The 23,866-nt window shown below is 43.3% G+C and overlaps 1 protein-coding gene across 8 annotated transcripts in view; it reads left to right on the top strand.

Moving 5' to 3' along the window:
* Positions 1-23,866, top strand: part of anks1aa (ankyrin repeat and sterile alpha motif domain containing 1Aa) — a 68,025-nt gene that overhangs the window by 22,217 nt on the left and 21,942 nt on the right. For 4 of the 8 annotated variants that reach the window (XM_030055279.1, XM_030055281.1, XM_030055282.1 and 1 more), the window contains 11 exons: positions 824-1,120; positions 1,887-1,962; positions 2,066-2,167; positions 2,267-2,353; positions 2,509-2,678; positions 2,935-2,997; positions 3,851-3,983; positions 4,978-5,021; positions 6,112-6,211; positions 10,876-11,393; positions 22,107-22,163. In XM_030055279.1, coding sequence (XP_029911139.1) covers positions 824-1,120; positions 1,887-1,962; positions 2,066-2,167; positions 2,267-2,353; positions 2,509-2,678; positions 2,935-2,997; positions 3,851-3,983; positions 4,978-5,021; positions 6,112-6,211; positions 10,876-11,393; positions 22,107-22,163 — 1,647 coding nt within the window. The remainder of the gene's footprint in view (positions 1-823; positions 1,121-1,886; positions 1,963-2,065; positions 2,168-2,266; positions 2,354-2,508; positions 2,679-2,934; positions 2,998-3,850; positions 3,984-4,977; positions 5,022-6,111; positions 6,212-10,875; positions 11,394-22,106; positions 22,164-23,866) is intronic. The other 4 variants (XM_030055283.1, XM_030055280.1, XM_030055278.1 and 1 more) reach the window with 3 other exon arrangements.

Here is a 23,866-nt window from a genome sequence, read left to right as displayed (position 1 = left end):
TAATCACACAGGTATTGTGACATTCCTAAGGCCTATGTGTCACACTAACTCAGACTACAATCATTTGGTTACAGTGTGGATCAGTTCATCCAATACATTTGAAAAAGCCAAATAAAACCCCATTGCTGAACACTAGATTCTCACTGAATTAATATTAATTTCGGCTATCATGAAAATATCCGCTCCTTGTTGTGGCGTCTGCTGTGCTGATGTGCAGTAGTGGCGCCTCCAGAGGTGTGATAGCACATCTCGAATGGGAAGAGTAATGGGCCAGGCTTCACTCTATGTAACCATGCAATGCCAACACTCCTCTGTCCAACTGACTCACGTTTGCTATTTCCCCATCTACCTTAATGCCTCTGCCTCTCGTCCGGCCCTTCTGCTAGTGACCCACTGCCTCTGGCATGTAGCGCTGTCCAAGGGCGGCTCCCAACCACCTGGCCTCATTATCCCGCGGTACCATGCGCATCTGCCTGTCCTCAACCCAAGCCTTCCACCCCTACCCCTTTGCCAGACATTCCCCTGGGCCTCATTATGTGCTTCGTCATGATTGGTGCTTTTTCATAACCTTTTAATCTGCTAATTTGGTGGGCTCTAGACATTGATTGGCTTAACTTCGCCGTGACTCAGCTGAGCCACCTATTCCTCCTCATTAACTGTGATTCACTCCATGTCCCCTCTGTCCTGATCTCCTTTACCTCCTCTCTTTCTCACTTTCTCTGTGTGCGTGTTACTGGTGCTGTTGTTTTTTGCTGCTGTTTCTCACCCCTTGCTTCGCCTCCCCCTTTTCCTTTGTTTTTGGCCTCTTACCCCGTCCCGACAGAACAATGACAACGAGACGCCACTGCACTGTGCTGCCCAGTATGGCCACTCCGAGGTGGTGCGGCTGTTGCTGGAGGAGCTGACTGACCCCACCATGAGGAACAACAAGTTTGAGACGCCGCTGGACCTGGCTGCGCTCTACGGGCGCCTGGAGGTGGTCAAGCTTCTGCTCACCGCCCACCCCAACCTGCTCAGCTGTAACACCAAGAAACACACACCGCTGCACTTGGCCTCGCGTAACGGTCACCTGTGTGTGGTGGAGGTGCTGCTGGACGCTGGAATGGACATCAACTATGAGGTATGCATATGGAAGTTGAACGTTTTGTGTGCACAACTGTGTGAGATGCAACTTATGAGCTAAAAGCGTCTGTAATTTCAAGTCTGAATATGCTGTCATGGCCCAAATCATGTTGGGTAACTTAATCTGTTCTTGCAGCACTTCCTCCCGCTACTTCCCACTAAAGCTATGAGATTAAATGTCAAACTCTTAAGCTCTTGGTCAGCAAAGGAAATGTTGTGTTATCACAGCAGAGAGAGCAGGCCTTGCTCCCCCTGGTGGGCCCTATGGCTCTGTACCAAACTGTGCCATCCATCTGTCTAGAGCTTTTTTCCCCGTCTTTCTGTCCTCCTTTTCTGGCGTATTAAGGATGGGGAGTCTGCTCAGTGTCCTTCAGGCCCTGCTTCCTGCAGGTTTCAATTAGCACGGCCCTGTGAGCTGGAAAATGATCTGCTTTGATTCCTCAGCCATATAATTGTCCATAGTGAAGTGGATCGGGGTGCTGGGGCATAAATAGCTGCCCTGCCATCTATTTCATGGTAAAATGTGTGTGCTAGAAAAGAATTCCTGCAGTTTTAACTAAACCCCAACCAACCAACAGCAGTAGAGGGAAATCAAAGCGGTGTGGCTGTCTAGATAAGAGCACCATTGCTGTCTGTTTTTTTTTTTTTTTTCTAAAGAGGATGGTCTTACCGTAGAATTCACTCACTATCACAGGGATCTTTTTCTCTTCATTTCCTTCTGTCTGTGTCTGTGTCTCTATATGTTTGTTTCTGTGTCTGCGCAGACGGAGAAAGGCAGTGCACTCCACGAAGCAGCTCTGTTTGGGAAGACCGACGTGGTACAGAAACTTCTCAGTGCAGGTTAGGTGTTCATGCCGCATAATCGACATTTGAAAAAAAATCAGTGAATGAAAACACCACTGTTCATGAAATCAACACATAAACGTTTTCTGTCCTTGACCAGGTGTTGATGTGAACATGGTTGACTACAAGGGCCTGACAGCGCTGGACACTGTGAAGGACATGCCGTCCCAGAAGAGCAGGGAGATCGCTGCTCTCATCCAAGGTACAGGTGCCATACACAAGTGGATAGCAATAGTGGGAATCACCCTCTTGATTTCATGTTTACCAGTTGTGATGCAACTTCTTGTTTGTGTATTTGCAGGTCACATGACTGGAAAACCACCCGATATAGACCTTCCCCCTCCACCGATCCCTCCTCCTCAGGAGAGTCCCAGCCCACGGAAAAAAGGTAACATTTACCACACTCTTCCAGGGACAAACTGTCAAGAGTTCACACCATAGTAGCAGAGGTTCAAGTCAGCAGTTTAAAGAGGCAAAATTAACACCAAGATACGTTTTCTGCTTGTGTTGGATCTACAAATTCATTTCTGTACATGCTTTCAGGTGATCTGGAGAGGGTGAGTGAGCTGATCTCTGGGCTGGCCCCAGGACCTGAAGAGGAAAGCCCGTATGAGGCTCTGTTTGAAGCCACCTCTTGCCACTCTCTGGACAGCCTGACCAGTGGAAAATCCTCAGACAGGGACTCTGGGCGACCAGATAGTGAAGCTGGCAAGGTCAGTAGTGGTTAACTTGAAAACCACCCACACACAGATACATGCAAAAGGGTCTTTTTGTGGAAGAAATCTGTCATTGTTCCCACTAGAGGGTGATAGTGTTCTCTGTGTCAGTACTTCATTGGACTGGGCCATAAAAGTGCCTCCAGTGCTACACTTGATTTATCTTGGTCAATTAAAATGTAATAAATATTAACTATAACTACAACAGTTACTTATCGTAAATCTACTAAATCATATTCTTCATTTTCTACAGAAAGAGCGCCTGGTTCACCCGTCACATCCTGGCCCTGGCCATGAAGAAGAGGTGAGCTCAGAGGTGAGGAGGAACTAAAACAATACAGCTGGATGGAAAATGGTTTCTATCCCGTCATCCACCGCAACAGATTTTCTTTGTAAACATTCATCACTGATCATTGGCATTGCAACTTTCAGCCCCACGCTGCTCGGCCACCGCTGCAAATAAGTTTTAAATCAACGTCAGGGCAATGACACGGCAGCTGCAGGAGGATGTTTATCTGCAACTTAGAATGCCGATGCTTTCATTTCCACCACCCTATTCAGGACTGGTCTCTTCATGCCTGTTTCTCAGATCAAATGACTCCTTCATAAATATTCATCTGAGTGTGGCATGGGACGCCATGAGCGACAGCATAAAAGGCAGAGAAGTGAAGTGGAAAGGGAATAAAGAGAGAGTCAAAGAACATGCAAGGACCAGGCTGGAGCTGACCACGGAGACACATCTGTTACTGTTTTATTTCTTACATTTTGCTTTTTAATCAGCTGAGGCCTCTGTGTGTCTCCAAGGTTTGACAGAACCACAGTACTCACTACTTTTTTTTGCAGCAAATGAATAGAACCTAACAAATACATGTGTTTTGGCCCAGAGTAAATATCACCACACAGCTTCTAATTCTTTCCAAGCACACACAGCATATTACAGCTCACCAGTAGAGGGTGCTGTGGAGTAACAATAGCCCACAGACGTAGCTATGACCTCGTTGAAGGAGTCATTTATATCACAGATTATAAATTCCACACTAGCTCTGTGAATACTGAAGACCTTTGGCAGGCCAGAGTGACTCATCCTAACTCCTTTTTTCCATTGCCTTCTCACCTTTTCTTCCCTCAGTTTTCTCCTTCGCCCTCTCATCATGTCTTTCCTCTCCTAGGCCCTATATACTAATAGCAGTATTGATGAGAGAGGGGAGCCGGCGGAGGAGGAGGAGGATCACACATATGAGTTGCTGCTGACTGCACAGACCAAAGTCCCCCCGCCCAGCCACGACTCCCAATCCCATAAAGGTAATGGTGTGCTGTGCAGGCCTCCTCAGTCCCTGTAATATCTTCCACAGGGAGGCAGTGATTTATGAGGACATTAGTCACCTCATATGTCATTGTTTGCATCACATCTTTAGTATTTCGAGGAGTTTCTGGCAAGCTCTCACCGTCGCCTGCACTCAGCCCTACCTCTTTGTATGCTGTGACCTCTCATTCCAGACAGGATTAGAGAAAAGGCGGAACGGAGGTTGGGTCATTTTCCCAGCCACTCCTCACAGCTCACCTCTTGTGAGCTGCGAGCTTACAATGTCTGAACACGGCAGAAACATAATATTTCTCTCTTCATCACCAAGAGAGGCTGCGCGCAGTTGACCCATGAATATGTCATGCTAGCTGTGACTGTTTTTAACCAGGCATAAGCGGGCCCTCCTTGGTAGCGGCTGGTGAATGGCATTGCATGTAATTGGATTAAAGAGGATTAAATTAGCTGGGCATTTTGATCCCTGGCTGTTGATGTAGATGTTTTAAAACTTTCCCCTCTGGGCTTTCAGCTCATTCAGCTTCACCAGCACTATTAGAAATGTCACTTAGCTGAAGGGTTGGAGGGTAATCACTGATGTAATCATGCCTCCCCTTATTTGGATAAATGTTGGTGTTAGAAAAATGGAGCCTACAATCCTTTACACATACTCTTTCCCCACTCTGGAGCTGGACAGAAATGTTAAATGATGAGTTTTTTGGGGTTTCAAGACTGCTTTGTCATGTCTACCTTCCCAGCCAGGGAGATTAATCGAATGTCAGTCTGACTTTTAGCCTGAAACGTCGCCATGCATTATATATGTCTTTATTATACACCACTTCCCTATGCACTTAGCATAATGTCTCTCTTGACAGTCATCGCCTGCACTACTTTGTCTGTGATTCAGAGGATACGCTGATTAATTGCTTATTAAATGCAGGGAGGTAGTAGTTTATGTGCACAAACTGTGACCTAATTATTTTCTTTATATCCCCCTAGATGAGAACACCACAGTCCAGTCTTCCAACAGTGTCCTACCTCAGGTATATAATCACTTTTTTCTATTCATCCCTCTTATGTATTTTTGCATTGCCATTTTGTGCCGGTATTTTATAATAGGATTGGTATAAGCAATATAGGAATGGGTTCTGTATCATAATGCAGGTTTGGATGGATTCGCTTCATTGCTTTTCCCTGTAAGTTGCAAGATCCTTTTTGTAAGATCTCCAAAAGTACAAGTGGGCCTTGTGGAGCGGTGATGTGGCTGCCAAGGAAGGCTCTGTAATGACGATGATGGTCTCTTGGTGGTCGCAGATTGAGACATTTGTTAGCAGAAAGAGCCCCAAGGGATGTTCTTTGTGTTGCTCTGGGTAGCAAATCAAAGCACGACATGCAGTCTCATACCTCCAAACAGTTTTTCAAAATTTCCTGCGGCAGGCCACAATGTGTAAATCTTTGTCTCCATCAAACAATATGGCTGTGTCAGTGCAGTTCACTGTCCATCTGTGAATGTCTCTCCTCAGTAGCAGGGCAGTCATTCCTCCTCCTCAGGCTCAATGTGAGATTTATAGCCCTTGTCTCTCCCCTGTCCTTCCTCCCTTATTCTCCTCTTCTTTTAGTGCCGTCTGTACTGACCCTAGTAACTGGAGGCCTTTTGAAAATCTGTCCGTTCTATTTACTATCCCATCATATCTATTTTATTGGCTTCTCATATTTATCATCCAGTTAGCTGGTTTTATTATTACACACTCACACACATCCCCACTGCCCACAGTCTCTGCTCACATCTTTTCTCCATGCTTCTATTGGATTTGCCGTGGCTCCTCAGCTACCTAATCATAAAAAATGAGTGTCATGGCGTCCTCTGTGTTCTAATCATCAGCCATCTGAGCCAAGACATTTTGTGGGTGATGCAGGCAGGCCAAACCTGCCACCCACACAGTAATGCAGGCAATCAATGGGATACTGTCTCTGTTTGGCTGGATAATGAGCGTGGGTTCATTCACTGACTGGGCCAAGACTCGACAGGCTCTAATGTGATTGGCTGGCAGCGCAGGAAAAGCTCAGGATGTTTGTTGTGACTGACAGCTGCGAGCACACTCAACTTTATTTGACGCTGCTCTCCTATTTCAGCGTAAGCCCACTGCCCCGAATGACCTCAGACCACCAGGCAGGACGAAAGACACTCTACAGCCCCCTGGACCTGGATGGGCGGGCCCACAGGGAGCAGGAGGTGAGCTGACAACATTTTAATAAGTTGGGGGAAAAAAACATAGATGCTGGCAGTAGCCTAAAATAGAAAGGAGTAAAATTGTTAGAGAAACGCATCTAACTTCGAAAATCACAAGCCAAGCGTGTCGGTGAAATTGGAGAAATGCATTTGAGTTTCCAGAAGGCGATTGGCTGGCTCGGATTAGTGCTGCCAGGGAATGCATGATTGGCATTCTCGAGCAGCAGAGCGGATTTGGCTTGTTTAGAACGGGCTGATTGACATTCCCTGGCAAGTGAGCAGGGGGAACTCATTTGGTGACCAATATGAAACAGAATTCTTGATCAGATTGTGGCATGGTCCTATCTCGAAATCCTCATCCCCATTTAAAGCTGGATGTGCCACATCATCCAGTCAAGCATGAAGCGGAGGTGAGGAGCATGTCTTCTGGCTTTCGATGTCACTTATGCTGATATCTTCATTGAATAATTATTTATGTAGCAAATTTGCGTTGGTGCAGCATCTGACTTGCTAATGCAAAAAGTGGACTGATGCTTGTAGGCAATCTGTGTTATACTGTGCCACTTTTTCAGGTTGAGTTTGGCATTCCTGTACAGCTTTGAGGTGCTTGTCTACCACTGTTTTTTCTAAAAATACTAAATAGCAAGAAATGTAAAGATCAGTTGTGTAAATGCATTTAGTTCAAAAACTGAAACTGGAGGATAAACTTTCAGCATCAAGATATAGTATAGTATAGTAAATATTGTTGATGTGATGTTCATGTTCATCTTTCAGTTTATGTTTAAGGCTTTATTTTGGATTTTTGGATTAAAATGTTGTCTAATTTCTGAGAACACATAGTCTTACAGACACTAAGATGACATTTGCTCACACATAAGAAAAAAAATAAATAAACAGTGGATTTGTCCAGACGACATTCAGATGATGCCTCTGAGTCTTCACATCAGAATTTTTTTTTTTTTAATTTTCAAGAGCATCATTTATATTTGGGGGACATGTTTTGTGCCAGGTGTCAACAATCAGTGAGTCAGTTTGACGTAATCATTGTTATAGTAATGATGTTGTGGGGGCTGAGGAAAATGCTGAAAACACTTCCTTAACCCGCAGAAAGCTCCCCATTTTCCATTTCCTTGTGTGCTGTAACCTTCATCACCCTCCAGAGGTTGGCATTCAATTTTTTTTAAAGCCACATTTGCTACCAATTTTCTATGATTTCCTTTTTTTTCTTTTTTTTTCGTCTCCTTTTACTGCACTTGGACATTTGGACGAGTCTTAATGTGAAGCTCTGCTCCAGACAGGGGTTGAACTGTAGCGCAGTCTTGGCTGATGGAGGACACATGCATGGTCAGCAAAATGAGGATGTTCATCATCTGTCACAAACACATTGCCTTTTCAGCAGAAATCCTGTGTTATGTTGTGTTGCCCCCCAAATTGCTGCCTTATTGTAATGTATGGGGTTTCATAGGGATACTTCACACACTGGGCAGCAGTATGCTCCTTTTGTCTTCTCCACCAAGGTAAAAAAAACAAACCTGTGGCAACTATAGCATGTGTTCACGTGTAATAACAGTGTGAATCTTTGGCTTAACGTCAGTTCAGCTCAATTCATAATTTTTTTTTTTTTTTTTTTTTTTTTTTTTTTTTGGGAAGGATTCAATTTGAACCCATTAATAAACAAATGCACTAATGTGAGACCATAAATTTTCCCCTGAAATGCAAAAAATGGACCTGACAACAGAATCACCTTATTAGCCTATATTTTTTCTAAAAACTTACTGACAGGATGTTGCAATTTATAATATTCTGTCACATCACTACATTGATCTTTAAAAAAAAAATACATGTATGAATTGGAATTGGAAAAGGATTTAATGTCGATTCATGCCAAAGTTGCAGTGATTAATTATATTTATTTATTTCAGTTCAGTTGAATCAGTCAGTATTTATAAACGTATTGATAAAGTGAATGAATAATTTCACTCCTTAACGTGTTACTACGGTTAAGAAGCAAACTTAAGCTGATGTGCTGGAATATTTTTTATATGTTTATATGTAATTTTTTTTGGTCTATGGCAACATGCTGCCCATAGCTGATGCTCAGTGATAGAGCATTACTTCATCATTCAGAGCTCCTTTTCCCTATTTCTGTCTGTCCCTAGTTTGCTAATGTTTACTATTGACCAGCAATATCAATAGAAGTATTTGTTTCCTTGCTGTACTGTAAAGGCCCAAATATCAATAAGATGGCCTGTAGTTCCTTATTGAATTTCTGCACCTCATGACCTGAGTTAAAAATGTCTTCCCATCTACACTTGAGAAAAAAAAAGAGCTGATTTCCCCCAGCCAGAACATGAACTGACTTTGGACGGACTTTAAACCTGGCACAGCGGTGTCTGCAAAATTGAACATGACATCATTAGCAAAACATGGCGCTCACAGTGCCAAATGGAGCACAGATGCCCCTTCTGTGGTGACCTCACCGTCTGTAAAACCTGCGTCAACATTGGGGCGCCTTTTTCAGAGATTCTGTCTGTATTAGGGACGGTAATTATTCATCGATTGTTCATTAATCACCATTAAGAATCTGAACAAATGCTGTTAATAAGACACGAATAATCAGTGGTTGATTTATTATATAAATTGGGGCAATTTCCTGAATTTTTTTTCTTCTATTTTTCAGTTAAATGGGCAATCTGCTGTTGCATTGACGTATTATAGGCTAAGTCACAGTAGACATTCACAATTTTGCAGGCCTCTCATTTCTTAATGTTTTATGACTTGAGTTTCATATGAAGTAATTGTTTTGATATGTCTACTCCATGTCTCGTCACACATCTCTTAAATGGAGATAAGACTTTGTTAGAGGGAAAAAAAACACATTTCGTCCTGTCGTTCATAAGCAAAACCTACATTTTTTTAAATAGATCAATCTGTTAATTGATCATTAGTGTTACTGGTTTATCTATAAATGTTTGCAACCCTAGAGTGTGTGTATTCTCAGGCGTAGAGCAACAGGAACAAGACAGTCTCAGTGGTCTTGGTCTGTCATCTCAGCAAGAGTTAACATCATGTGAGATTGTTGGAACGGCACTGATTCGCTCATTGGGCGTTCACACTCACCAGCTGCCAAGGACAGGGTGGGTGTTTGGCTGTGGTCCTGACATATGTAAGCAGTACGCTCACTCACCCCTTATAACACACACACACACATGCAGAGCAAAGTCCCCACACAAAATTCTCCTTAATGAAGCGTTTAGCAACTGGTTCAAGGGCGCACAGGGCGTTGTCAGGTGCACTCCCTCGCTGCAAATGGCCCCTTAAAGAGTTTAGACCAACGCAGATTGAGCTTCGCCTATCAGACAGATTTCTGGGTGGAGTGGTGCGATTTCTCTCTCACAAAGATATGAATCTTTTACAGCTCGCCCTTTTGATGTTTTCCTTCTTTGAATAGCAAGTTGAGAAATAGCAGAGCCAGCCAGCTGCCTGTTCAGCACAAACGTTGACTGAAGTTGTTCTCTGAAGGACAAACTAAAAACTGCTGCAACAGGTCACCAGTCTCCTGCGGTGTCACTGTCCCAGATTCCCTGTCACCAAACACCCTGACCCTGTCACCCTGGCAGACACACACACACACACACGGACACACACACACATGCGTCCACCATGTGTCAGAAGACTAATTATCAGGATAGTGGCTAAGAGTCGGGCTGCTGGTGGATCGAATGATTCAAATTTCCGTCCCCGAGCTGCCATTAGGGTCTAGAATTAGAAGGCAGGAAGACAGGCGGCTGCTGGTCACGCAGCGAAGAACAACGCACAGCTGCATCAGTCCGCTTCAAACGAGGAGATACACAGAGAAAGGCTCAGAGTCGTGATATCTTTCAAGGCTTCAAAGCCAAATTGTAGATGAAAACGGGCACAACCTGGCTCCACTTGGAATTTCTGTCTGACTTGATAGTGAAACAGAGGCTTGGCTGACAGTTTTTCCTTTGGGAGAGGAAGGAGGAGGGGAGACGAGGCCTGCTGTGAGAAAAAAAGTCTGATTGTTTTTAAGTGCGCTTGCCATTCAGTCCCATTACGGAGTTGTTTTCATTGCAGAGGACTGACGGTGTAAGTTTTGCTCCTCTTGGTGATATTTCAGTGTTCTTTTGTTGTGTTTTTTTTGTTTGTGTGTGTGTATTCTCCTTTGTTTACTGTACCCTGTGGTATCTGTGTGCTTGTGTTTATGTGATATGACTGCAAATAAGTGCAGTCAGTAGCTCAAGGAATTGTTTGCTCTATGGATTTTTTATTGAAGGCTTACAAATGAATGGCCATAGGAGCTGTTAGGAAGTTAAAAAAAAAAAAAAAAAAAGTGAGCCACAAGAGGAGGCATGTTACAAAATCCAGGCACTGCCAGATAGTTGTCAGACGGCTGCAAGCTGGGTTTGGAATTCTGTAATTCTCTCGGCAGCGTTTGCTTTCTCCCTGCCCCGTCTCTCCTCTCCCACCCTTTCTCTCCATCACTCGTAGTAGGAAACAATTACAGATCTGTTTCGGGGCTGGTGTGGGCGGTTTCTTATTAGCCCTACTCAGCAGATCTGCCCCTCAACAGAAGTTTAGTTTCCAGACCTCACAAACCGCTCTCTTTCTCTGTTTCACTTTGTCCTCCTCTTCACTTTCTCCAGAAAACTCACAGCTCAGCCAGGACTTGGGCGCAGGTGTCCCAGAGCAGTTCACCGGCCTGCTACACGGATCCTCCCCTGTCTTCGACTGTCGCGAGGAACCCTTCAGGCTACCAGGGGTGCTGCCGGCCAGCTGGGGCCATCCTGAGTCGAAAGGAGCAACCAAAGTAAAAGAAGCAGCAGCAGCAGCAGCAGCACCACCACCACCCAGCCGTCCCAAAATGGCCACTATCCTGACAGACTGTGACCCCAAAGCAATTTATGCGACTGTGAGCAAGGAGCCAAGGGAGCCAAGGGAGCCAAGGGACCCCGGGGCTGGAGCAGCGTCTGCTGGTAGGATGCGCCCCCCCGGGGACCTGAAGCTGGCACGCAGCCTCTCCAAGTCGGACTCTGACCTGCTCGTGTCGCCGCCTAGCGAGGAGGAAGGAGGTTTGGGCAGCCGCAGCGAGTCTGTTTCTAACTGTAGCACTGGCAAGAAGAGGCTTGAGAAGTCTCCCTCTTTCACCTCAGAATGGGATGAGGTAAGGATGCCATTAGTATGTGCACTTCATAGACTGGAGACTTGCCAGTGCAGAGCTCCAACACAGACTGCAGATGTGTGTAGGTTAAAATAAAAGATGACAGAATCTGCTTGCAGTTTATATATATAATCACTAAAAAATGTGCAGCCTGGTTTCATCAGTGTGTTTTTTAACTGCAGGTGTGAGCATCAGAATGCAGAAAGTTATGCAGTGTCCAGGGGCTGCTGCTAAAAAAAATATAACACCCTGTCGCTTGACACCAGGCAGCAGAAGGCAAAATAAATAAGAAATATTCTCAATTTTAGAACTTAAAAACTGAGACTAGTATTGACTTCACTGATTTTTTTTAGGTCTAAATCCCTGTCATGAAATACAAAAAGCCATAGGAATGAAGTAAATATGAGGTTTCATGTGGCACTTTTACAGTATATAATACAGAAGGCCGTGCAGCCATACATGGACCGGGATTGCATCAGAGTAAAATATATTCCTTTTTTTTTTTTTTTTTTTTTTTTTTTTTACATGAATAGCAGCTTTAGTGCAAGAATCCAAACGCCTTCTATGAGAGGATGCCGTCTTGGTTTTCTCTGTGCAGTAAAATGCTCCGCTAGTCAAGTAAAATCATATTGAGCACAAGTAAAAATCTGCAACCACAAAACATTTGAAATCCTTTTGTCTGTAACTTAAAATAAGAGATAAAGTAAAAACTGTTGTTTCTGTGGAAAACTTCAACAAAAACTTCCTGTTTGCTGTGTCAGCTCACAGAGCACCTGTTGTCCTGAGGAGAACTCTCCTGTTGGAGTTGTTTTTGGCTTGACACATACCATCGGCAAAAACAATGTTTGTCAGCATTTGTATATGACAATAGTGAAAAGCGTTTAGCCTAACGTTATACACAGTAAACTGAATGTCTTAGGGAATTTATATTTGCTGCTCATTTTGCGCCTGCCTAAACCTGCGCTGAAATTTGAATCCGGTATTATACCACTGAATTTTTATTGTATCAATCCTGACGGCATTTTTTATAATGGTGGGTAATTCTTAACTGAATATATCCAGCCATTCAGCACTTTAATGCTTTGTCTGGGAGGTAGATAAAGAGCTGGGCAGAGCCACAGAGAGAAGAGATTAGAGGAGACACGAAGATGGGGATAAACTGAGTAAGGAGCGGAGAGAGAGAGAGAAAGATGAGAGACAAAGGATTGGAAACTGAGATGTAGGGAAAACGCCGGAGCCGCAGCTCTATCTTCCCTTTAGGACTTGGCTCCTCCAGCTGCCAAGGCTTCAGACTCCAACGTGAGCCCCCCCTAGAGATGGGCAGCCTATCATACTAACACACACATACACACACACACTACTTACCAAAGGATTATTCAGACAAGAAAATGGTTTTCTCAAAAATCCCTCACTCACCCAACTGTTAGTCAGACACTTGAGGTAAACAAGTCCATAAAAAAGGCATTCACAAACTTATCAGTGTAGTTTTATTCATTTTTAAACGCAGTTACTTTTGTGAGAGTATATATCACCATAAACCAGTACAAACAAGTATATAATCATGCAGGCTACAGAAGTGAAAAATATTCCCTAACTACTCTGTTTTACCATTTTCTGACAGGAAAACGGTGGAACAGCTTGGAAGATTAACACTATCTCCCAAGTTTCTCCATTATGAGTTAGCTTTATGAGAATTGTCGACTGAATAAGTCTAAATTACCCAATATAGTGTCACAGTGGCTTTGGTGGTGCTTTGTTGCATCTGGTTTTGCAAACCAAATGCAACAAGGCACACATTGGCATGCGTTGGAGAACTTACTTGACCTTGGCTGTTAACAGATTTTAATACACTGCTCCTCCCTGTGGTGCAGCCGAGTCTTACACACTTGGAGCCATGCATTGCATTTATGATGCCACACCATCCAGAGCAAATCAAGGGCTCTTTCCCTCTCCAGAAGAAAAACATCACATATCTGCCCAGTATTCCTTTGCGTGGACTTCATCAGAAGAATAAAAGTAGCACTGAGGATAATATCTTAGCCGCACTGGATCATGGTTTATATGCAGGTGGTCACTTCCTTCTTACTGCCAACTTCTGGTTGACCATCTCACTGACCTCCCCTCAGGAGAGGAGATGGGCAACGCAGGCCAGAATTGTATTATTGGCTCTCTAAGATAAAAGGTAAAATTACCCAAATATATCTGCAGGGGGTTTAGGCTTGCTGACCAGTACTTGTGACTCAGCAAATATTTTGTTGGCTGTGTAGGTGTGTAGGGTGTGTCTGGCATTCAAAACTTTTTCCATCCCTTTCTCTGTTTGGGAACACACAAATATTATGTCTTCATGAGACATTTGTGTTGAATCTCTACTTTAATTAATTAACTACTTAGTTGCCCTCAGTGTTGGGGAATGTTACTTTTAAAAGTAACTTTTATGATGTCTGTTGAGAAAACTATTGCGCTCGAGTACTTTAACGTTAATAAAAAAAGAAACCCTTTGCAATGTGTTTCACATGTTGATTAATTTTAATACCCACGTTTTAACACTGTAGTCTGTGTATTGCCAAGCCTTCTACGGCCCATAATTAACTCTGTGGGGAAAAAAACAGGAATGACAAACAGAGTTGCCCTTTTTACCCACAAACATATAAAAATAGGGGGATTACTTGCATGATATTAAGGCTGTTGTTTGTCTCTGCTATTAGCCTTTGCTGACTTAGTTAAACATAGGTATGCACATTAATCCTACACACTTAAGATGCAGAAACAACAGATTTTTATTTATGTTTGCAAAAGAATCAGGATATGTAATTATGTGAAGTTACTTAAACTAATTTGATTATTTGAATTGAAAAGGTAACATGTTAGGTTACTTGTTACCACAAATAAATGAGTGCTTGAGTATCTTTCTTTGTAATGCGGTACCCCTATTATTGCTTGTCTCTATTTTGAAAATGGGACTTTATTATTTTCGTAAATTCCAGACTACTGTACCACCTGTCGATGTCGTAGTGAATTGGGAGAACTGTTCGTGTGACAGCAAACTGACCTGGTATTTGTTCTTTCAGTAAATGTCTCGCACGCTGACATTCTCCCCTCTGTACTTGGTGTCAGTGTGAGAGGGGCGAGGACAGCATGCAGTCAGGGCTGTTTTGAAAAGAGAGGCCAGTCAAAGTTTAAAAGACTTCACAAGCTTGAAGCAAAAACACAACATATCGACAGCGTGAGTCATTCTTCGTTTTAAGCAGGGTGTAGACTCGGGGTAACCTTGTCTGTGGAATCTTATATGTATGAGCTCTGTGAGGGAAGTTTTTTGCCGCAGCTAACTTCAGCATTGCCAGAGGTTTGCAAACATCAACAACATAACTTTAGTTTATAGCCCTTGCCAGAGTCTGCCAGGGAGGCACTCCCTTCAGATTGGAGGAACTGTTTAACTAAAGTTACCAACAAAAATTGACCTTCACTGCTCCTTTGTAAGCAATCAGTGAGAATGCCAAGGTAAAGAACATAATCCTATTCCACCTTTAAATCTTACAAATTTGCAAAACAATACAAAATAGTAACAGAGCTGGCAGAGTTAGCTTCATGATCTTATTTCTGCAGAAACTTCTCCAACAACAAATCTTCTGCTGCGAGCATCATCTTGATATTAGCTGACATTGCGATACTGGACCTACTATCTTGCATTGTGCGTCTGTGACACCGTAGGGTGAAACTGTAGCATTGTGAGAAACCCTGCCCCATCTGCATTCAGGCCCAAAGGGGTAATGAGATCACTACAGGGAAACAGCTTGTGTGTTGGAATCTGTCAAACTGTAGAGCTTTCTGGTAGCTGGGACGAGGAAGGTAGCAGGCAGAGCATCGTCTAATTATCCAGTTTGATGAACACCCCACATCCTCAATGTGTACCTGAGGGACATGGCCTTTCCTCGAGACTGCCGCTGGATTAAGAAGGCATGACATTACTTGCTTATTGAAGATTGCTGCTCTCCCCTGATGCCCACAGTGGCCGGTTAATCCCAGAGATGGTCTCTTGCCTTCTCTCTGGTGTATCTATGCAGATTAGCTGACCTTAATAATTGATCTTGTTGCATAATAAGAGGCCACAGAAGGGGCAGGAAAACAGAAGGTTTCCTTTTTCCTAAGCGTTGGTGTTTCTTCTCCTGCTGCAGGACGTTCTCAAAGAACAGGTTGCAGTATCTTAGGAGTGAAAAGGTGATACACTTCAGGCACTGTGCTCATTACTGTATTCACCATGCTTGTGTCTGTTACTATGTGAAATGGTACTATGAGTTCCCCTGAATGCCTAAAGGCTTTTTTTGAAGTCTTAAAGTAGGCTGCTAGAAAAGAGCATCACTGTTCAGTCTTAATTATTCACCATGCCCAGTGAGCTCACTTGATCTATTGCCCAGTCAGTCACAAAAAAATTCAACTAATCTTGCACATGAACTATATATTTTTCCCCCCTTTGGCCATCAGTGACTACTCAGCCATGAATGCAGATCTCTATGCATTTCCACACCATGGGCTGCTATCCATCCATTTTGCTCTTTACCTATCTCCTATCTCATGTATGTTCAGGTTCACCGTCATGCTGTCTGTCAGACCCCGTGTGTGTGTGTGTGTGTGTGTGTGTGTGTGTGTGTGTGTGTGTGTGTGTGTGTGTGTGAGAAACAGGTTGTCTGCTGGACCAGTAGGATGACACATCATGGTAGAATAGCCATGGGAGCTACAGGGCTCATATGTTGACAGTTTGTTCGACAAGGCAGCCATGGCGAATGCTAATGCACCAAACCAAGCTGCAATGTTCAAGATAAAAGCCCCACTGCCTCTGAAAACATGACAGGAATTAGAATGTTGCACACAGTGTGCAGTTGTGCAGGTCTTGATTTTCTCATAGCAATAGATGATTCATGTTTTGCATTTCAGATGTCACTGGAGCTAATGAGATGTTTATGAGATGCTTTTTTTTTGTTGTGGAGGACTGTGGTGTTGCTGGGCAGCCCCTTGGGAATCTTGAAACAGATATTGCTGTCAATTTCTTTTGTCCAGTTTAGGAGCATTGGTTAACGTTAATGAGCTCAGAAACCCATCCCTATCTCTTTGCATTTGAATAGCGATTCAATAACCTGGCAGTGCTGTATTGAAAGCAATAGGTGAGAGCCCTGAGTGTTTTTTCCTCATTTTCCTTAGAGCGAACAGGCCTGGCTCTGCTTAAGATGGAAACATCCACACTGCTGATATAAAGTGCATTGCAAATGAGAAATGAGAATGTAGTTAAAGTTTGACTGGTTTGTAACATACCCCGCACACATTTTTATAAGGTTGGGTCCTCTGAAAATAGGCCACTTGAAGCTCCCTCCCCCATCTTCCCTCTGTAGTCTGCTGGGCCCCTACCCTTATATCTATTTTCTCCCCTTATCCACTGTTGCTGTGAGATGCAGGCAGCCATCTTGCCGGTCACGATTGGCTGCTCTGGAACACTCTACTGAGCTGTGTGACAGCATCTGGGCGAGGGGTCCCAGGACATTTCCCCCCACTCCGTACACACACCCCTCCTTTCCCCATTGTGTCTGGTCTACCAACTATTCCTTTTCTCACACCCTCTTTCCTTTGCTCTCTATATCTTTCTTATTCTTTCTCCCCCGCCCTTTCTTCACATAGGCTACATACACCCTCGGTTACACTGCCTCTGGTTTCAAGACAAGGAGATTTGACTTGCATGAGGTCTTGGCCTATGCATCTCTCCATTTAAGGAGCTGTGTGTGTGTGTGTGTGTGTGTATTGTGCACCACGTGCGCGTGTGTGCTGGTGTGTAAAGCGCATGCTAATGCGGGTTGGTCTTGGTCCTGGGATCAGACTGAACATGACAATCCAGGGGGCACATTGTGTGGGCCAGCAAGCTGAGCTCCACAGATGGGAGGAGAGAAAGGGAGAGCTGCAGACAGATAGAGACAGAAGGAAAGGGCCGTCATCTACAGCCCACTTCACTTCATTTTCGATTCGCACCACACTGATCCAGTAGCCACTATGAAACCAGCTTTTGTGAGTATTGATTCCCTTACCCGCTGCAGCTCCAGTGGCATCTCATTAATCTTGTCTTCCTACCATGAATGAATTGGAAAATAATTGATGCTTTCTAGCACTTTCTTGGGTATTATTTCTTGCATTTTGTGAAAGTTCATGTGTTTGCTTTGTGATGATTTGAGCTACTTGCTGCATTTGCAAAATACATTCAAATAGAAAGGGGAAAATGCAAACCTCTCCTTCATATCACCCATTTTCTTTGAGTGTCTTCTGTGAATAGTCAATCCTCTGTGGTATTTTAAACTCCTCAGGCAGTGTCAGGAATATTTTTCTGCTCTTTATTGCCATTCTTCCTTTATTGCCGTGTTGATAAGCTCATACTAGGTTTGGTTTAGCTCCTTCATTTATGTGGCTATGAAGAGAAAACTGCCCTTGCTGCATGTTACTGTGAATTTCCCTGGATTTGACCCGCTGGGATCAAACCAAATTGTGTGGGTGTGTGCTACGGCCTGGTGCTGCCAGCAGGGGAACATTATCCTTTATTCTTTATTCCCCATCAGGAAGAGAACACAGGAGAACCACAGGAGGCTAAAGACATACATTCCCTTACTTTGTTGATATGAGTGTTCCTCTGTCAGTGAAGTCAGTGGAGACTAGGGCTGCCCTGTGTCTGCTTCGCTGCACTGAGGAATTCAGCTTAAAGGAAGAGGTGTACATTTGCAGTGTACCTCTTGGGAAAATTGTGGAATTGCATGCAGTGAGAAATTTCTAGGCATACTGTGCTATTCCAGGAGGATGTTGATGGGACCGCTGACAGTGCTTTGTCCCAGTATAGTATAGGATCGCTGGCACCTGCTCAGAGGGTAGTCTGTTTGTGTTCTCTAGATACCTTGCATCCTTCCTAGTTTCCATCCAGCCCCCATTTTGGTGCCAGCCTGAAAATGGGAGGCCGGTGGTCTGGGCACACTCTCTCTGTGGCAGCCCTTTATTTCACCCTGAACAAGCTCTGCCAGCCATCCCTCCCTTGGCCCCACCACTCCCCTGCCACCCCCCTCTGAGTCCCAGTTCTGTGATAGAGATTGCAAGACTCTCCGAGAAAGACTGCTCATTTAAAAAAAAAAAAAAAGTGTATGTGCACACTAAGGGCCCTTTCCACTGGAACAACACCAAACCTTTTGGCACTTCTTTGGCACTAAAAAACAGGAACTCTGGATTTTCCATTCACCAAGGGTCCAGTTCCAGTTGATTTTTTTTTTTGTTGTTGTTGTTGTTTTTGGTCTCTGCTTAATATGTGTGATTCAAAAGAACCAAAAGGGCCCTGAGGGTGTGTTTATCACTTATTGGTTACACACTGAAGCAACTGATGGTGAGAGCCGGTAGCCGCCAAGTTTAAAGTCATAATAAAGTTGAAGTACTTTGAGCATTTGAAAAGGCCAAGCAGAGAAAATTATGGCACCGCGGAGCAACGACGAGGTCCAAGCATCCTCATCATTTGATCAGACGATAAGATTCAACAGGAAAATGAAAAACAAAAAAAGACGGGGTATATAGGAATATCCCGCCATGTCTGAGGGAACTAGGCTGATCCTGACCAGTGTCAAATAAAAAATAAAGCAGGGTATAAATAACTTAAGCATCACACATATAAATGCCCACTTCATTAATCAGTCACTCTTCTCTCTCAGCACTACAATCATCACTGTTTCCCCCAAAGTTGGTTGAAGCAAAAATGTTAACTGGAAACGGATCTAGCCCCAGTTCCTGTTTGGTCCAATTTGGGCTTCTTCTTGTTCTTGATGTGCAGTGAAAAAGGGCCCTAAAATAGCTGTCAAGTTTTTTTTTTTTTTTTTTTTTTTTTTTTTTGTGATTGTATAGTAGAATTCTCACTTTGAGAGGCTTGCTAAATGAGCTCATGTGTCTATAATCTTACCCTGACTATCTCTGGTCCCTCTTAGCTCGTCAGCTGTTGACCTCCACCTTGCTGGTGACTTCTGACCCAGCTCATTGTATCCTCTCGCCGGTAGTGGGCCTCTCCCACAATGGAGTGCTCTCCACTCCAGGTCTCTGTATTGATTAGACTCTGCAGCACAAAAGCACATTCCTCTCCGTCTTTTTATTAACTCTCACGGCACCAGGCGTTCTCATCCTCGAGCATGAAATTCAGAAGCTTTCTTTGTTATGGATGTGTTTTACCTTGAGGAAATCACTGAGCTGCGTCCCCCGGTAAGGATATATTTGCCCAGCTCCAGCACTGTATCACAGCTGCCTGTCATAAGTGGCTGTTTTTAAAGCCAGTTGGACCTGCTAGTATTCCCACTTCCATTATACTCGATGGAGGAAGCCAAGACCTCAAGGTTACTGTACAAACCTCTCAAGCATGACATCACTTTTTGGCCCGAACAAGAGATTCCAGATCCCACCGCCTTTCAGTCTAATGTGAAAATGTCTCTTTTAAATCATGTCTAGTGCTGATCTTGATTTATTTGTTCATTGGTGTGTTTCTCATGTATCCATTTTTTTAAATATTATGGTGGATTCTGGTGTGTTTTTTTTTTTTTTTTTAATCTGCAGTGAAAAAAGTAGAACATAGCTGCGAACATAACACTTGAGGGATCTATAGCTGATGCTGTATCACTGTGTATGTGAGTGTCAGTATCCATACACACATACATCCATACACCCAGTGCATTTAGATGAAACAGCTCGGTATGTTGACATGTGCTGCTGTGTGTGCAGTACCATCAGTCATCCTCTATAGGGACCACGAGGTCTCCTTACACGCTGCAGCTGGAGGCGTTCAGAGTGAGGTATCCTTGCAATGAGGCCATTTTGCAGACTGATGGACAGTTAGTGTCAATGTTACAATGTTGACAGAATATTAAGACCCTTGCTACAGAGTGTAAAACTCTACAGCCATGTCTTATCTCCCAAGAGTCAAAGAAATAGCAGTGGAAGTTCAACTGCAGAGCCTTTCAGTGCAAGATCACTCCTCCTTATTGTCTCCCTACTGCTCATTGCTGTGATTTTATCTTCATTTCTGCAGAGATCCAGGTCACTTTATGGGAGGAGAGCACTGGCCTGGCCTCATTATCATGGCTTTGAGTGTGACATATTACATTACATATTTGACCCCAGAGGACTGACAGCACTCATCAACAGGTGGCTAATTGGCTTTGTCCAGCTGAGGTGTAATAATTTAGGGTATTATGAGTGCAACATAAAACCATGAAGTTGTGTAACACATTCTCTGCAGAAGAAATGTCCTGTGTGTAAGAGATGGCCAAGTCCAGCACTGTTGCAGTGGTCAGAGGAGATGCAGCAAGGGTTTTTCCATCAGTCACATCTTTGCTTAAGAAGTGACAGCTTCCCATTTAGGACACCTAGACAGATCTCTTGTCTCATGCTGTTTCTATTGTTTGTCATGCCAGCGCGGCATTCTTAATTTGGTGGGAGTGGGGAAATGGATCAAAAGATGAAGACCACATAACCTATCCACCCTTGCCCACCAGCCCTTCCCCATTCATTCATCCCCCACATGGTTGAGTTCAACCTCTCCTGCTGTCGTCGTCTTTTTAGCCAACATGTGCCTGGTGTTACTACACAGTAAGAGAGCTAAAACGAATCAACTAACAGAAAATTATCAATTATCATTTCAGTAATTAGTTATTCCCTTTAGCCATCTATCAAGTTCAAGGGAAACATTTGCTGATTAGAGATTCATTACGATCAAATAGATGCTAAGATTTGATCACGCTTCTTTGTCCATGTTCTTGTAAATTTGATAATTGATGCCTAACTGATACTGTCCATATATCTATATACTGTTTATCTCATATAATAAGGTAGGAATTATTCATTTCTGTTATTTTTTGACTCTCCAAAAGTACATGTAAATCTAAAAGACTCCAGGAGTCCCTCAGTGTTGTCACAACAAATGTAGTCACTAATGTTGTGCTGTGTCTTCTAGATCTTTACTTAGTAGCAGAGATAAAAAAACAATTCACTACTAAGACTCTGTAAGTGATGTTTCACTGTTGTCGTGAACATGTGGTGTTGGGAGATGAAGGTTAGTGGTGACAGAGATGTATGACTCATCCGGTCTGAATGCAGCATTGTAGTCTGCGCTATAGAGAAGTAACAATGTGGAGATGGATGAAGAAAATACTTTCATCCTTTCCGTGCTCTCCCTCGCCTCCCTTCACCCCTTCGCTCCCACTTCTCCTTTCTTCCCTTCCCTCTGCATTGAAGTGGAAATGAAGTGTCTTCCTCATATGCGCTCAGGATTAACTTTGAAAATGAATGAGCGAGAAGCTCTTGCAGAAGACTAATGCTATACACTGCGACGCACAGCGTGATCTGCAGGTTGCACCGTGGCCATGTGTTTCTCTGCAGCTTTGTTTTGTTTTTGATCTTGTAACTCAACTCACACTATTTTCTCCAGCTGGAAATCATATATCAGACTACTTCTTTCATACTCTCACCTCTCCAGCTCAGTGCACATCTGCTCACTATATATATCATTGCCAAACACCATATTAGATTAAGTTTTATGCTTTCAATATCAAAGGTGTGGTGGATCATGTATAAAGCAGTTAGGATGAAAGCACAGTTGCCTTTGGATAGTTGGCACAATGATGTGTAGATAGGGACAAAGATGGAAAGCAGAACAAAAACCTAACTCTCTCCCAGCAGACATCGACGACTCCTCCCACCACAAAATCCCGAAGGGCTAATTCCTTTGACAGCGTAAGATCTCCATCTTCATATAAATATTTCCTGGTCCTTCTGGGTCTTTTGGGTCTGTCCTCTTGTGGGGGATTCTTTTTAGATATAGATGGGATTTTTCATGCCTGAGAAGCCTCTGTGGAATGACATAATATAAGATTATTTTATTTAAAGTGTAGAAATCTTAATTTAACAACTTGTGTGATGATGCCCATTTAAACTGATGCATGACTCTTCAAAGTTAGCTTTCTCTTTCTGCTCTTCTTACAGACATTTCTTCCAATTGTCTTACCATTTCAATGTATAAACACTTTTTTCAACTTTTTAATGAAAAGTAATAATGTGCCTTTCTTAAAATATAGATTTTGAGAAAGGGTTTTGGTTCCCCGATGGTGCAGTGTTAACATAAGTTATGATACCAGTGGAGACACACATATCTAACCTAGTTACTTCTGGAACAGCAGACAGGACTTGTGCTTTCTTTAGCAAGTGGCAAGTCCATCACTTTTGGCAAAATAGATCACAGAGTGCTATGAAAATTTGGCTAAAGGTTATTTTCCCGCAAGATATAGACCCATAAAGACTGGGGTGAATATGGTGCCCACCACCCACAGCAGCTATTTATTCCAACCAATGAAAAGTTCTTACATCCACAAATAAGTTGGGGTGACTGTGTCTGACAGGAGTGACAACAGCCACTGTCAGTTTGTGCCCCGCAGCATACATGTGCACACACCGCTGGATTGAATAAGGGAGCCGTCTTTTTGATGTGTTAAATGTGCAAAATTGTTGCTCTATGGCCCATTACTGCCTCACTGGCCCTGTGAATGCATTTGAGGGAAATGACGGTCTGTGTGTGTGTGTTTGTGTGCATGAATGTGTGCAAATGCATGTGTATGCTGTGGATTAGTGAATATGCTTGGAGATTAGAATGTAGTAATGTTCACATGCATTATTTCAGAGAAATATGATGCATGAAACTATATTGTTTAACGACATGGTGGCCTGGGAATCTTTGTTTGTTCAGTTATGGTTCTTTTTTCTTCCCAGTTGCATTGCATATCACACTGCTTTTATGCTGTGCAATAAGAGCCTCAGTCAGCATGGCACATTTGGTAATTGTCATAATTATTGGTCCCATAATTATGACAGATACAATTTTACTTGCTATAGAATATGTTCCTTCCATTGAGTGCTCAATAGGAAAACAAGGGAAGTCTGAACCAGTTGGTACTGCTTGTTTATCGTTTCGTTCAATCTCCTCCAGCTCTGTACCTTGTCCACTTCATTTAATTGCCCTGACAAAACTTTTACTTTGTGATTATTTACACCAAATTTTGAAACTGTGGTGCCTGTGTAAATCAGTATTAGCTCGGATGCAGGCAACAGTGTCTTGTCAAAGAAATTCGTCACTGCAGTAGCCCCTCCAATATGAAAACACTCGAAATGATTGCAATGCCACGGGTATCAAGGATGCATAAAGGCAATCACTCACAGCGCAGTCGCTGAAAATGTGTCTCATTTGTGTTGTTTCTTTTAGAAACTACTTTGTGAAACTGCTCTCATGCTAGATGTAGCCTTAACGCTCTCATTTCCTCTCGCAGGGTGACTGTGACTGATGGTTTAACGTTTAAAGCTTGGGGGAATTTCTTGGTATTTTTCTGGTGAAGGGTGGAGGCTAAACTGTGAAGCTCCTCCATGTTCTAATCTCTCTTTCTCCGTTC

The sequence above is a fragment of the Myripristis murdjan genome, chromosome 7, assembly GCF_902150065.1.
Source record: "Myripristis murdjan chromosome 7, fMyrMur1.1, whole genome shotgun sequence".
NCBI lineage: Eukaryota > Metazoa > Chordata > Actinopteri > Holocentriformes > Holocentridae > Myripristis > Myripristis murdjan.
The sequence above is the reverse complement of the archived record's forward strand: the minus strand, read 5'-3'. Positions and strand labels throughout refer to the sequence as shown.